Consider the following 17,042-nt stretch of genomic DNA (forward strand, 5'->3'; position numbering starts at 1 on the left):
AACAATATATGTTGTAGATCAGCTAGCTCTCCACATATACATTCATTATTATTTGTCAGTCCTATTTTTCTTTTGTATACTGGAGTCATACAATGATTGCTTCTTATTCTACAAATAGTTTTGATGAAGCCTCTGTTGGAAACTTGTTTAAACCATGTCTTGACAGAAATTGTCGGTTGGATTCTTTTATAAAATTTGCCTTTGTCTGAATTGTTGTAGTGTCCCTGCCATTTTGTGCATTTAAGAGATCTGATTACAGATATTAAATCACCCATAGGAAGTTGATAGGTTTGCAGAGTGGATTCTTTCATTGTTGCTTTTTTAGCCAGATCATCTACTATTTCGTTGTTTTTTATACCAATATGTGCTTTTATCTAGCACAATATGATATTTTTGCCCGATTTCAAGGCTTCACTATTCAGTGCTATGATGTCACTGATGATATAATTTTCTTCAAAATTATGTAAATTATATTTCAGTTTATGTACAGTACTTTGGCAGTCTGTAAATATAACATAGTTTAGTTCTTTTTGATTCATACATATTTTGTAGGCTTCTTTGACTGCTACGAGTTCAGCTGTGAAAGTTGTCATTTTGTCAGGTAATCTGTTGTTTATCTTTATACTTTTTTGGGGGTAGAATATAGCATATCCAACTTTGCCGTCCATTTTTGAACCATCTGTATTTTTGATAACTCCCCCAATGATGTTTTACATACTGAAGGTGATCTGTTTTAGTAAGAAAATCTGTAGCAAAAATATTACTTAAATACTAACATATCGAGGATACATTTATACTGTTTATATTGTTTATACTATTTATATTGTTTTTAAATAACATACATATAAAATCAGAGTTTGGTGTTTATTGAGAGTAAATTAAATATAACACCAAATGTTTGCCATGTCAGGATAGTATCTTGAGTTTTTTTTTCCTGTGTTTTTCTCGTGATTTACTATGGAATCACTGGCGGGAGAATTTTACTGTCATCATTGCATGTGATTGTCTTTTTAATCCAATGATTTTTTCTGACGGGTATTCTCAAGTTAAAGTTGATTTCATATCTTACAATAAAGTTGTCCCAGGAACGCAACACAACGATATTGGCAATATCATTTTAAAGTCGTCTACTTTAAAATGTATAATATATGTCTAAATTGTCAATATGAATGAGTCAGATAAAATTAAATGGTTAGAAGAATTTTTTCCACCAAGTAACAAACTACATTTTTTTTTTAATTTAATAATGTTTGTATTTTAAGTTTAGTAAAGATTTCCTAAGTGAAAATCAAAACGTCAAAAATAAACTTATTTTAAACTTATATTTTGGCTTATTCCCAAAAAAAATGGCAATTAAAGTTTAAAAAAATATAAAATACAAAGTGTCCGGATTTTTTGACCAGGAGGGTATTTTCTTTTAAAAAACTTTTTTGTATTTTGTAAACTAATTTTGTAAAACCACATGGCAAGGAAATGTTTGAAATTTCACTAACACAAAGTATCTTGCTTTAATTTTTTCGTTTGATTGCTATTTTTCTTGTCCCATTCTTATACATTCAACTACAACTGCAGTTAACACTACATTCAACTACATGAAGCCAGCGATACATTTTGCCATAAGCCACTTGCCATTATTTTCAATTTTGTACAGCTTTAGGCAGAATTTGATTATTTTTTTTTTTTATTAATACAAACTACAATATTAAATTAAATATAAAAGATTTTTAATTAGTTATTTATACCCTTAAAAATAATACTTAATCAGGATTGATCCACAGCGGATCCCTGTTCGATATAATATATGGCAGACTTGTTTAAACTTTACACACCATCTCAAATATTTCAAAAACGTTCAAAGTAGTTGTTAATCTACTTTACTCTCTAAAAACACTATTGTTTTCATCGTTTATTTAGAAATTTATTTAGTATTGAGGAAATGTTTTATTTATTTTTTGAAAACCTGTTCTTTTCTGGTTAGAAGATTCTTCCAAAATAAAAGCTCCTACACGTCAACAGCTATACTGATTTATTTATTATAAAATTTAGAACAAATTTAAAAATAATTGTCATTTTATTCAAAACGAGTAAATTCACAGGGAAAGAGTAAATATTTCCATTTAGAATGCAGTTTCAGGACGTTTTTCTACCCAGGCTTTGATATTGGGCAATGCGAGTACTTTCTCTTTAAGTTTTTGCAAATTTGGTGAGTTTTCCACTAAATCCTTTCCGAGCATAACCTGAAAGTATTTCAAGAGAGCGACGAAGAACAAATCAGCCCAGGTCAACTGAAACAAATAAAATGAATTATAATTTTAATCATATATAACAGGGTTTGCGAAAAAAAGAGTCTCGAAAATAGGTCACTATTCATAATAAATCATCTAGAATTTATTTCTTTACGTTATTATTCATGAAATTTCAGCATCGTGCTATATACTGCATTTACTGCTATATAAACACATAAGTATACTTAATTAACAGTATTTTACGACTTCGGAGAATGCACGTGTTGTTTGTACATTGTTCTTCTTGGAATATGGCTGTTCTCTTTTTCAAAAATCTTTCATTAGTCTACAGTTGTTCAAACAGTGAACTTGTGCAATTTTTAAATTTAAAAGTATGGCTGAGAGATTTGCTAGATCTGTTCAAATTGTTACTTTGATTGATGATGAATTGAGTTAAAGAGAAGTGGGTAGACAGCTAGGAGTCGTTGTACGGTCCAAAAAACATACCAACCATTCATAGAGACTGAATCTCACGAACGACGACTAGGATCAAGCGCGAGAAGAATCACGACGGCCAGAGAAGACCGTTCTTTACAACGCACTTCTTTGCAAAATCGGTTCTTTACGGCTAGAGTAATCAAAACCGTTTTCAATATGCTCACGGGTGGACATTAAACACTTCTACAGTGAGAAGGTTGAGGAAATTTGGTCTAAGAGCTCGCTGCCCAGCAACATGACCTTTGTTAACAGCAGCACATCGAAAAACCCGACTTGGGTTTGCTAGAGACCAAGAGCATTGGACGATAGAAGATTGGAAAAATCCAGGATGGTTCTTTATGGCTCAGACTGTTGCATCAAAACGTACAGAAGACGTGGGGAACGATATGCTGCTTGTGTTCGACGAGCACGTGTTGCTTTTGGAGGAGGCTCAGTAATGTTTTGGGCAGACATTTCATTCGAAGGCCGTACTGATCTCGTTTTTATTGATAGACGAGCGTTGAATGCTCAGCGGTACATTATCGAAATTCTAGATGAGCATGTAATGCCTTTTGCTAGGTTTGTGGGCGAAAACTTTATTTTCATGCAAGACAACGCGCGGCCACACGTAGCCAGGATGGTAACGCAATACCTGGAAACCGTCGGTGTGCCAATAATAAATTTGCCGGCTCAAAGCCCAGATTTCAACCCGATTGAGCATGTTTGGGACCAATTCAAACGAAGTGCAAGAAACAGGATACCTGCTCCAATAAATCGTGAGCAGCTTCGGTTGGCACTCATGGAAGAATGGACAGCATCACGAATTTGATTTTCCAGATCCAGATTCCAAGTCGAATGAGGAGTGCAATTCAAAATAGAGGTGGTAATACAGAATATTAAAAAACACGACTTTTAAATATATATATATATATATATATATATATGAAAATTACTGAGTTCTCGGGAAGAACCGCGTTTAAATTCTCAACGCGGTTCTTCCCGAGAACTCAGTAATTTTCATTTATCTGACCGCGGAAACTTATCCGAACATATATATATATATATATATATATATATATATATATATATATATATATATATATATATATATATATATATATATATATAAGAAACGATAAAAAGTTCATTGCACTTAAATAGCTGCATTCAATCCATACGTGGAGATAAGATAAACAATATTTACAATATTTATCAACTAAGAAAACACTTCATAAAAAGTATGTACAAAAACAATATAAAATGACTGTTTTTAGAAGGATAAAGTTAATCAATATTTATTATTACTCATGTAGAAATAGATATGATATTTACTTGCTGATTTCATTTCAAAATGCTGGTAAAATCGTTATTACTTAATAAATTTGTAGATTTAATAGATCTACAAGATAAACTTTTTATGAAATTTTAGATAAAAGTAGTGTAAAATACTACAGCCTACTACAACTGGTTCTTCTAGATTATATCTATAACTAAAAAGTTGATAATATTTTGACAAACGCTTAGAGCCGATGCAGAAAGGGGTGACCTAAAAATATTGAGCTAATAAAACATGCTCTTCAAGTGTGGTTCTTCTGTGGGGCTTGAGTTCAATATGTTCGATAACAAAGGTTTTATCTCTCTTTCCGTCAAAATATATGGGCTTCAAAATTTCGGGAGAGTTTTGCATAAAACCTTTTCTTGATTGGACTCTTGCTACTCTTAGTTTATTTCTGTCTATTACGTTTTTCGTGTTGGCGTTGGTAACAATTCCAAGGTGTAGCACAGTTGCTGCAGATCTGTCCGATAAACCATAGCGGTCACAGACTGTGGCCAAGGTAGGAAGTTTGAAATAATTTTGTGTACACTGCATTTCTGTACTGATCTCTTTTTCATTCTTCTAGCCGTATTTGTTAGCTTTAAGGTTTCCTTTACATCGATACGTCCAATAATCATTTTTCTAGGTCTTCTTTGATTTAGTATTTCCCATGTGCAAGAGCTAATATCAAACAGACGAGTGTTCTCAGTTGGAAATTCCTAAACACGTATTGGGTAACTATTATTTTTCTTAACTTCCGGATACCTTAAAAGTAATACTCGTCGTGATGCGTTTTTATTAGGTGTAAAATACGTTTTCTTGTTCTAGTAGGAATTGAAGCTTTCTGCCACATACTTAAAATTTTGTCAAACAGTATGTTAGATATCTCAAAAACCGTTGGTTCCTTCCCTGAGTTTTCAGATTTTAAATTATACTTTTTCCATAAATAACACTGTAAAACATCAGCTTTCGAAGGAAGTACGTTACCTTTTAAGTCTGCGGGGACACCAGTTAACTGATACTCAATGCATTGCCTAGTATAAAGTATCTTTGAAGAACTCATATTTTATGACACGATCGCTGAATGCCAAATTTTTTTTTTCGTTTTTCAAAAGCCTCTAGAGGGCAGAGGATGTAATTTTATCCAAAAGTCGTAATAATACTTTCTTATTACCGTTACTAAAGGTAACTTTTGGTGGGTATTCCAAATTAATTTGTCAATTTCTTTTTTAATTTTGCAATTATCGATCCAGCCTAATGTATAGCATTAGCAGACGATCTGACACTATTAACGACAAGTAAGAAAGAACCAAAATGATTATGAACAATCTTGTAGTGCAATCGAATAAAAAAATAACAATAAAAAGATAAAATCAGTATTGTCCTTAAATAGTTAAGGTTTTATCTAAGTTAAAAAGGGTTGAGGAGCATTATTATGCGCCTCAACAATCAAAGTATAATAAAATACACTCGCGATCATAAAATCCGGGTCACCTTGAAAAGCACCGATATTTCATTTTTAACGAGCTTTATCGTAACTAATAATAACACAAATACAAACTAATGCATGTTTCTGAGAATTGTTGCGGTTTCCTTTGTAACAAAGAATTCCAATAGTGCCGATTTCGCGGTAAAGTGCACACTTCCCAAAATGAACGCTACCTGTAACTCCGCTTGTTTTAAATGTCTCGTTTGTACTTGGACTTTCTGTTCAAATGCAACGGACAAACGTTTATTATTGCCACCATTAGTGTTTATTAGTGTTTATTTTTTGACAAAAATGCCTTTGACTGTTTGAAACGGCACAAATTGTTGCACTTGTGGAAGACGGTCACACTCAACGGCAAGTCGCAAGAACTGTTGGCGTAAGCCTTTCTACGGTTCAACGAGTGCTTCAACGCTTTCAGGAGGCAAGTTTGCTAACCAGGCGACCTGGCTCTGGACGAACAAGAACGACCAAGGCACTATATGACCGTTTCCTTGTTTTTCAGGCTTTACGAAACCGGACCTTAACTGCGGTTATGCATCAAAATCGTCTAGAGGAAGTACGAAATCGCAATTTTAGTGTTGCAACAGTCAGAAGAAGACTTCGTTCTTCTTGACTATCTTCTCGGGTAATGGCTAGAGAACCGCCACTTCGCCGGGTGCCTCGAGTTGCACGACTAGCTTTTGCTCGACAATACGCGCATTGGGGAATTAACGATTGTAGCAAAGTGTTATTCTCAGATAAATCCCGTTTCTGCCTAACTGGATCCGATGGACGTGTAAGAGTTTGGAGGAGAACCGGTGAACGATTTTCACAAGCTTGCATTGCTCCAAGAATGCCATTTGGTGGAGGCTCGGTCATGGCTTGGGGAGGTATATCTTCCGACTTCCACACAGAATTACCTTTCATCGAAAATGGGTCCCTAACTGCACGAAGGTAGATTACGGAAATTCCGGAAGAACATGTTATGCCCAACATGCCAGGCTTGGAGAAAACGCCGTTTTTATGCAGGACAACGTGCGACCGCACGTTGCCAGGATCAGTATGTAATACTTGGACGAAGTTAGAATTACGAGGGTACCCTGGCCAGCTAGGTCTCCGGACCTGAATCCCATCGAACATCTCTAGGACGATTTAAAAAAACGTATTCAAACCCATACACCTCCTCCTAACAACGCACAGGAGCTTAAGAATCTGTTAGTGAGAGAGTGGAATAACATACCACAACATGTAATCCGGAGAAAAATTGAGAGTATGCCCCGTCGTCTGCAAGAGGTTATTAGAGCAAGGGGAGGCAATACACGATATTGGTCATTGAAATTTCACTGATTTTTTATCACGTTCTGTATTTTCCATTTTTTTTTTTTTCGTATGTCTGTTTTATCAACAATTTGATTTGTTTTCTGTTTTTTTCAATAAAAACAATAAAAAACCATTCTTTTTTCTTTTAAAACAATCATTGATGGCAAATAAAAAATACATTAGCCAAAAAAAAGGTAATTACTGCACCAGGGGCAAAAATATTTAAGAAACTTGAAATTTTCAAGATGACCCGGATTTTATGATCGCGAGTGTAGTATTAAATATTTTATCAATCAGGTTTGATATACAGTATTCAGTTTTTAACTTACTTTTCCAGTAGCCAAATAACCATTATTTTTCTCTACTTGGGCTTCTAACTTTTCAAGGTAGAATGGAAGAATTTCCTTAAACAAAGGTTGTTTCCTGGTCTCTTTGACTGCAGGGTCGTTTTCATAGTGGTAAGCAGCGATCTCTAAAAACAATATATTTATTAATATGTGTGTATTATTTATATAAATTATAGACTATAAAAATTTATTATATTATTTATAACCTACAACGCTATAAAAAGATATGAGTATAGGGTATTTTAGAAAATGTCTTTTTCTTCTTCTAGTTTTATATAGACAAATTGCCTGTCCTTTTTCGATGTTACCTCCTACCCTAGTGGAATATTATTCCACCTTTTCCATGGACGAACTGTATACTCTGTTCTATGCCATTTGAGTGATATGGCTGTCCCATTCTCTTTTTCTTCCCTGCACTAATTCATTTTTTTTTTTTATTTTGCATAGGTCTGTAATATCATTACTCCTTGTTCTGTCTAGTAGTGATTTTCGGGTTATTTTTCTTGAGATTCTCATTTCATTTTGTAACGTTTTCATTTTCTAGTCATAACTACCTTCAAATTTTGATTGGGCTGTACCACGATATGCCTATACTATCTCGTAGACTGTTTTCATTACGTCTAACTACGCCATATTTTCAAGTTCCCATATAATTAATTTAGTCTGTGTTTAGTCTAGCTAAATAGTAAGTATTACTTCTGGCCGTGTAACCAAGTTTGTATTAAAAATACAGTATGCAAGAAAATTTTTATTGTTAAGCAGATTAAAATATAATTTATCGAGTTGTATTTTACATAGTTTGTAAGAAACGTATGAGCCATTTATTCCATTATTTTAAGTTATTATTAATTAGCAAGACAAGGATAACAGAAGGTCAACACTACGTCAAACAATCCCCTGTAGAAAGAGTGACGCACTACAACTACCTTGGCGCCATAATAAATGAAGAATGGACCAACAACCAGGAGATCCACCTTCAATCGGATGGAGGCCTTCTTCAAGAGTCACAACCGCTCTCTTGATACAAAATTACGAATGCTGCGATGCTACGTCTTCTCTGTCCTTTTTTATGGTGTTGAATCGTGGACCTTAAACGAAGATATATGCAGAAAACTGGAAGCATTTGAGATGTGGCTATATCGGAGAATACTCAAGATCCCGTGGACTGACCGAGTTACAAATGAGGAGGTCCTCAGAAGAATGAATAATAACTGGGATGTACTGACCATCATGAACCATCAAATTTCGAAAGTTACAATTCTTCAAACATATTATGCGAAATTAATCCAGATATGCTCTCCTTTAAGCCATCCTGCAAGGAAAAATATTTGGAAAACGAGGTCTAGGAAGAAGAAGAACATCTTGATTAAAGAACCTCAGAATTTGGTTTAATACAACATCTGTGCACCTTTTCCGCGCTGCTGCAGATAAGATAAAGATTGCCATGATGATTGCCAACATTCGTAACGGATAGGCACATCAAGAAGAAGTTATTATATCTGGTGTTGTTCTTAGAATTTATATTATTTATTTTTTTTATCTAGTGGGGTTAATTGAACACCAACCGTGTGAGGTTAGATGAACATATGTCCAGTTAACCTACCATAAGGCAATACGCGTATAAACAATGTTTAGATTTTTCGATTGGTTTATGGGTCGCCTGTAACAATACATTTATATGTAAATGGTTTATGTGCGCGTCCACATTTAAATGTATTGGTTCCAGGTCCACAATAAACAAATTAGCCCAACAAAAAATCGTTCATACGCGCCTTGTCTTAATATTTACTGGTTTCTATTTATTATTATTATTTTATTTTTTTTTTGTTTCAGAAAATGACAAGGAAAAGAATACGAACGACGAACAATAGGTCCTACAGTTCAGAAACATTACAACAGGCTTGTAAGAAGTCTTAGAAAATAGTGGTTCAGTAAGAAACGTAGCTATCCAGTTGGGTCTTCCGAGAATTACACTTAAACGTTATGTAGACAAGTGCCGCGATCATGATTTGGAAACGGCTAATTTTCTCCCAAGTAATGAGCACCCCATTGTATTTTCTCAAGACAAAGAACTGCTTCTTAAAAAATATTTACTAGAAGCTTCCAGCATTGCGGAATGTCAGCCAAACAAGGTCGTAGGTTGGCTATGAATCTGCTTTAGCTAACAACAAAACTATAAAGGAGAGTTCGGAATGGAATGGCAGGAAGGGAGTGAATGTTTAATTTTATGGAAAGGCACAGATTATCATTAAGAACCCGTCAACAAACCAGTCTTAGTAGGGCGACCAACTTTAATAAAGGAAATGTAGAAGCATTTTGAAAAATCGGAGAACGCTTTAAAATACATATAATTCACATGGCAATGATATCTACAATCTAGATGAGACAGGTGTAAGGACGGCGCACAAACCACCAAAAGTATTAGCCGCAACAGGCAAAATAAGCGTGGGGCAAATGACTTCTGTCGAAAGAGTGGTCCTTGTTACCGTGGTGGCAATTATTGGCGCCGCTGGCAGAAATGTGCCACCCTACTTTATATTTCCGCGCTTGCATTTTAAGGATACCATGCTTCACGACGCCCCTACTGGAAGCAAAGCTGCCGCAACACCATCTGGGTGGATGAGAAGTGAACTCTGCAACCTTTTGCTTAACATGAAAGACCGCCAAAGGAACACCCGAAACTAATTATTATCGACAATCATGAAAGTCACTTAATCATATCGGCAATAGATTTTGGTTTGTATCGGTTTGTATTTTACTCGGTTTTTATTTTAAAAAATCGTCGCCTACGCCATTACGCCAAAACTGATGACGTAATGTCCAGCACATATTATATAGCAATTGGTGGCCATTCAAAAATTAAAATTGACGTGTAGTTAAGTTTTTTTTAAAACTCGTCTGTTTCTGAAATAATTCATTCCATTGATTTGCATTATACTGTATACCTCATCCGAAGAAAAAGGTGATGAAACAGAGAACCTAGTTTACGAGCAACTAATGGATCAATATGCCAAAACAGGATTTAAAATAATAATTAGTCGAATTATTAGTTAGAATGAAAAGAAATACATAAGGAAACGTATGTCTCCATGATCGAAGGACGATCAACCATATTGATCATGTATTGGGGAAAAGAAATCACATAAAGCTTATAAAAAATGTAAGTAGCATCATGAAAGCCGAAATGTATCATTTTCTGGTAGTCTTCGAATATACATTAAAAACATTAAAAAGAAGGTTTATAACATTGATCGACAAATCTCCCACGCATTAAATTCGGCAAAAACTCAAATTGTAAATTAAATAATAATTAACTATAAATACCGTGCCGAAGGATACAACATAGTGTATTTGGATGAATCATGGGTAAATATCGGGCATAGTGTGAAAAAAGAATAGGTTGATAAAACAATTACATATCATCGCGATGCTTTTGTTCGTGATCTGACAAAAGGATTAAAAGCTCCAACAGCTCGTGATGCACGGTTCGTTTTATTGCACGCAGGATCTACCAATGGATTTGTTGATGGAGCAGAGCTCACGTTTTTGGGAAAGAAAAATACTCAGGACTACCACGACAGAATGGATGGACCGACCTTCGAAGATTAGTTCGAAAATAACTTAATGCTAAATTTGCCAGAAAGAACTGTTGTGGTAATGGACAATGCCTCCTATCACAGCAGAAAGTCAGAACAAATTCCCAACAGTTCAACACTAAAAAAAGATATTCAAGAATGGCTTCTGTCACCCTATCACTGTGAACTCAATCCCATCGAAATGGTTTGGAGTGAAGTGAAACGGTATATAGCTGGACGCAATGCGAATTTTAAAGATTCTGAAATGCGAAATTTAATTACAGCAGCGTACCAGGTAATTATGCCAGAGAAATGGAAAAACTACGTAAACCACGTAATAGCAACAGAAAAAAAAATGTGGAAAATTGACAATTTGTTGGATGATATCGAACCAATTATTATAAATATAAATAACGGAGATGACAGTGACAATAATAGTGATGATGATGAAAGTGAAGCAGAAACTAAATGTGACAGCGATTGACAGAAAAAGGAACTAAATATAATGGTGTACAATTACGATTACTTACACACAAAATGAAATACAATGACTTCTTTTATTTTCAACTTATTTATTAGTTTTATTTTCGGATATTTCTACGTTTTGTTACTGTCAACATATAAAGTGCGGTTTTTAAAAGTCCTTCCCCCTTAACTTTTGAACGGAACAATACATAAATAAAATGATTCTTTATATTTTAGTTTTATTTCATTCGATTTTATTTAAATCTATAAACAAATGGTTTGTATCGCACATACTGTAAAATTAAAAACAAACTGCTTGTGTGACATAAATAAAAGGCATTTCTTAATTTCTATTTTATTTTAATTTAACCCAAGAATGTTGTAGCAAATATTATTTATGTTTGAGAACCACTGAGAAAAGGAAGTCGAGCAGGGTCGTTAGTGGGTATTAGTACTTAAGCTACCCTCAACACAAAAGATGGATTAGGCTAAGTAGTAAGAAGTGACGTTTATATTTTAATACAAGTTTGCAAAGAAGTATGGCATCGATGTTGTGCATTTACCCTGTACAGACTAGTCACATTGAGACAATCTATAGCTTAAGCAAATCACTCTTAAAGTTTTTTTTAAGTAGGAATGAAATATTGCATATTTTTTGTTTTGTAAACTTTTCTTAAGTTTGAGACAAAGATTCAGTTGAGGAAAATTTAGAAGTTAAAATTAACGAATTGTTGCTTCAAAAACTTATAAACTTCTAGGAGGGTAGGACTTAATGCGACTTATTACTTGCAAAAAGACGTCCTAAAACATGTGTGCTATTTGTGGGTCAGATTTATTATTTAGCTAAGGTAATGTTAATATTTATTCATGCGATAGACACCAATTGGTCCTGACTAACCTCCATTAAGCGTTTATGGTGCCATTTTTTAAAAAGGTTCAAGGTCATAGACTCGCACCTAATAATTAATTAATTCTCGTTTATATAGCGACTTTGAAGATTAAATAATCGTTATTGGTTCTTTTCATTAATTCATACTTACGTAAAAATACCTATTCACTTCTATAATAGTTAATTAATTTGTTTTGAAAGATAACCGTTCTTGAAATTTTATTATCTATTTTAAGTACCATTCACAAGTCAATGATACGAATAAGATATTGTCAAGTAGCGTAGCATGAGAAAGTAAATAAAGGATGTAGTAAAATCTCAATATAAGAATTAATAGTCCCGAGGCCCATCTAACGACCTGGAATGTTAGGGAAACCATTTACTAAGTTGATTTAAGGAAGTTAATTAATGAGATAAAGAAATTAAAATAAATATCTTGTTCCTAGAAGAAAAAAAAAACAAATGAAAAAAGGAATAATCTTATCGAGCGAAAATAACATTGAAGGGAAAGTAAGGGCACAAGTAACAAAATCAGGCAGAGCAGCGGGATGCCTTAAAGACACAATATGGAGAAACAGTCACTTGGAAACGGAAGTAAAAGCGCGATTATATAAGTCTGTAATACGACCTGTCATGACATATACCGCAGAAAAAGGCCAGACACAAGCACGAAAAGAATATATTTCTAGAAAAATTGAAACGGTCAAAAAATGATTTCAGGTGGTAATAATCCAGTCGTAACACAAGGGCAATACGAAGGTCTCGTTGCTCATTATCGAACGCGACTTTGATGGGTATGAGTACACCTGATCTGAAAGGTTTCCTAATCGCTTTTACAACGATACAATTATGTGATATAGTTGACCAAAATTATTGGCTTATTAATACAACTAGTTTATAAAAAATGTTAAGTAAAATACAATCAAATTATAAAAATTTTGAAATTTACAACTTTCAACAATGATGGCATAACGTTTTCGATTACTTTAGTTACTTGTGCAATTTCCGTTCTGATACGTTCCTTCTACTCTTCATTATTCGGTCGACTTTCATACGCTTTGCTCTTCAAACATCCCTATAAAAAAGTCTAATGGAGTCGAATCTGGAGACCTTGGTGGCCATTCAATAGATCCCCTTCTACCTATCCACCTACCTGGGAAAACCTTATTTAAGTAGTTTCTTACCTCAATGCTGTAGTGTGAGGGAGCCCTATCCTGTTGGAACTACAAATCATCTCTATTTGGAAATAGGTGATTCAGCTGTGACATCAGTAAGTTGAAGAAATTTCAGATAACGAGAAGAAAGTTAATTTACTCAAAAATATGGTCCTATAATATGATTGTTTATAATGCCGGACCAAACATTCACCTTCTTTTTTTTTTTTCTTTTTTTTTCTTTTCTTTCTTTTTATTAGGTTCCTAATGATACATATGTTGTCTTTTGTCTGTCTTCCCGGTCTAAATGCCGCTTGTTCTTCTCCCAGTTCCAATTCTACTTATTGTCTCAGTTTCTTCTCTATTATTTTCATATATATTTTAAAGTATACCGAAGACAGACATATTGCTTTATATTTGTCGCAGTTTACATGTTCTCCTTTTTTGTATATTGACACAATGCTGTTGTTCTGTCAGTCTTTAGGGATGGTTTGTTTTTCCCACGCCTCTTTAGATATTTTCCATTCTAATACGTTCCTTCTACTCCTTCATTATTCGGTCGACTTTAATACGCTTTGCTCTTTAAATATCTCTATAAAAAAGTCTAACGGAGTCTAATCTGGAGACCTTGATGGCAATCCAACGCTGTAGTATGGGGGACCCCTGTCATGTTGGAACTACAAATCACCTCTATTTGGAAATAGGTGATTCAGCTGTAGCATCAGTAAGTTGAAGAAATTTCAGATAACGAGAAGCAGTTAATTTCCTCAAAAAAATATGGTCCTATAATATAATTGTTTATACTGCCGGACCAAACATTCACCTTCTCAGGATGTTGTGTCCTATATTCTACCATCCAATGTGGATTTTCACTTGCCCAGTATCGATATGCCTGGCGGTTTACGTGACCGTTGAGCATAAAAGTCGCTTCATCAGAGAAAAATACCTTTTCTATGAAACTCTAATATCTGTTACAAGTTCCATAATGGTTTCGCAGTATTTGATTCTTCTATCAAAGTCATCTTTTAACAGCTCCTGGACCTGATGGACTTTGTACAGATGCCACTTCTCCTTGTACTCTATCAACAGTTGATTGGTGGGCATTATTATCTAGTGCGATCTGCCTCAAACAAGTATGGGAATCTTCTTGAACCGCCAGTACAACGTCCAGTTTCTTGGCTTCGGGTATTGATTTTCTACCACTTCTGGGGAGATCTTTAGCATTCCTGTTTCTCTATTTTTTTTTTTTCAACTTTGCACTTTAACAATAGTTGATTAAGGACATTATTATCTAGTGCGACCTGACTGTAACCGGTATGGGGATTTTCTTAAAACGGCAGTACAACGTCCAGTTGCTTCGCTTCGGGTATTGATTTTCTACCACTTGTGGGGAGATCTTTAGCATGCCCATTTCTCTATTATTGTTTATTGATTAATTATTGATAGAGAAATCGGTTCGCGGTTCGTTCTATTTCTGTAAGTTTCATTTTTGTCAATGCTGCTATTAATGTCAGTAAAAAACCTCGAACAGTAAAAAATTTACGTCTTTTAGATGACAGATTCATAGATCATTGACAATAACGATCGGTCAACGACAATACTGAGTTAAATGTGTTTGTGAAAATAACTTTAAATACTTGATTGATATAGACTAGGCGGGATCTGTAGAAATTCAAACCATAATGGACATTTTCCATAGGAAGCTATTTTTTTGCTGGAATCCCTTCAGGATGTGCCCAATATCGATAATCACGATATGCGCCAATCGCAAACCCTGTGCTAAATTTTTTATTTAACAAAATCTGAAAACAATTGAAAATTTCTCATTTTTTTGCTCCTATTTTTGTTTATAATTCGGAAAATATTGATCCTAGAGAAAAAATTATAAGAAGATAAAAGTTTCGTTATTCAATTTTACACAATATTTCGTTAGCTAGAAATTGAAAATTTAATGTTTATTGTTGAAAAAATAGCAATAATTGGAAAAAAAAAGTATAAAACAATGAAGTTAATCCTTTAACTGTTTTCGACTTTCTAAACTTGACTTACAAGCTCCATATTCCGCCTAGAAAAACTTTTTAATATGTTTAAAACGTGTGCTAAATTTTGTTAAGATCGGTCGGATAGGTTTTGCATAATAATTTTGCAATCCAGCCTACTGGAAAAAAATCGCAAATTTTCAAATTTATAGTAGGCCCTAAATAAGGCTCTCAGATAGTTGGAATTTTTTTACATATAAAGGAAGTCTCAAACTTTCAAACGGTTTTTGTAAAATTCAAATCGGTTTACTAGGAGAGCCTAGAAATTTTTTTAAAGTTTTAAGCATTTTTTAGGTTTATAAACAAATTGTATAACTTTACGAGCTTTAAACATATCCCTCCAAAAAAAGAAAAAGACTTTAAAAAAAAGTATTGAAGATTGAGTCAAAATAAAGTTTATTTATGAAAAAAAAAATTTTTTTTCGTTCGCCTTTGTTTTAACAATTTAAATTATTTATTAACAATTTATAAATACATATTTGTTTACTAAAAGTAACAATTTACTTGAATGTATAAATTGTAAGCTCAAAAAAATGCATGAAGAAAAAATGCAATTACTTGTTTAACATACAATTGTTTATTGCAAATTTCCCAATTTCCGTTTTCCCAAGCCGAGATAATGCAATTTTTAGCGCGCGCTATGATTTTGAACTCGCCAATTCACATTTCGAGTGAATGTCCCCCACCACCCGAGAACGGTTTTTTATTTGTCTTTTAATGGATGTTGCCATGAAGCGCATTACGTAAAACTTTTCATATAAAAAGTACTTGACAAGACGAGAGTATTTGTTTAAAAACGAGCCCTCTATCATTTATGGTTACACGGCAAATGTATGCCAACTTTGACCTTCAATATCTCGGCAACCAGTGAGCCGAATGTATCTTTTTTTTTTTAAAGAAGCGTCTTTTAATGTTCGTTGAAGTGTATAAATTTTGAAATTGATATGTTTAAAGATTGTAAAGTTATTCAATTTGTTTATAAGCCTAATATATATAAAAAATGTTTAAAACTTTAAATAATTTTCTAGGCTCTCCTAGTGAACCGATTTGAATTTTACAAAAAGCGTTTGAAATTTTGAGCCTTTCTTTATATGTAAAAAAATTTGCTACTATCTGAGGGCTTTATTTAGGGCCTACTATAAATTTAAAAAATTGCGATTTTTTTCCAGTAGGCTGGGTTGCAAAATTATTATGCAAAACCTATCCGACCGATCTTAACAAAATTTAGCACACGTTTTAAACATATTAAAAGGTTTTTCTAGGCGGAATATGGAGCTTGTAAGTCAAGTTTAGAAAGTCGAAAACATTTAAAGGATTAACTTCATTTTTTTGTACTTTTTTTTCCAATTATTGCTATTTTTTCAACAATAAACATTAAATTTTCAATTTCTAGCTAACGAAATATTGTGTAAAATTGAATAACGAAACTTTTAACTTCTTATAATTTTTTCTCTAAGATCAATATTTTCCGAATTATAAACGAAGATAGGAGCAAAAAAATGAGAAATTTTGAATTGTTTTCAGATTATGTTAAATAAAAAATTTAGCACAGGGTTTGCGACTGGCGCATATCGTGATTATCGATATTGGGCACATCCTGAAGGGATTCCAGCAAAAAAATAGCTTCCTATGGAAAATGTCCAATCCAAAACAGATCCCGCCTAGACTAATACTACAATAATTAATTCCAGATTAGAATGTAGCATTGTTATCAATCGAAAATAGCAAAAAACACAACCTTGTTTTTATCTCAGTTTAAAATTATTCT

The 17,042-nt window shown here is 33.6% G+C and overlaps 1 protein-coding gene across 1 annotated transcript in view; it reads right to left on the reverse strand.

The window, feature by feature from the left end:
- Nucleotides 1-2,009: 2,009 nt before the first annotated feature.
- Nucleotides 2,010-17,042, reverse strand: part of LOC140436793 (glutathione S-transferase-like) — a 50,399-nt gene continuing 35,366 nt past the window's right edge. Inside the window, exons 4-5 of the mRNA XM_072525885.1 lie at nt 7,135-7,277; nt 2,010-2,285 (exon numbers count right to left, since the gene is read on the reverse strand). Of these exons, the coding sequence (XP_072381986.1) occupies nt 2,118-2,285; nt 7,135-7,277 (311 nt within the window). The 3' untranslated portion in view covers nt 2,010-2,117. The remainder of the gene's footprint in view (nt 2,286-7,134; nt 7,278-17,042) is intronic.

This window comes from Diabrotica undecimpunctata, chromosome 3, assembly GCF_040954645.1.
Source record: "Diabrotica undecimpunctata isolate CICGRU chromosome 3, icDiaUnde3, whole genome shotgun sequence".
In the NCBI taxonomy this organism is placed as follows: Eukaryota; Metazoa; Arthropoda; class Insecta; order Coleoptera; family Chrysomelidae; genus Diabrotica; species Diabrotica undecimpunctata.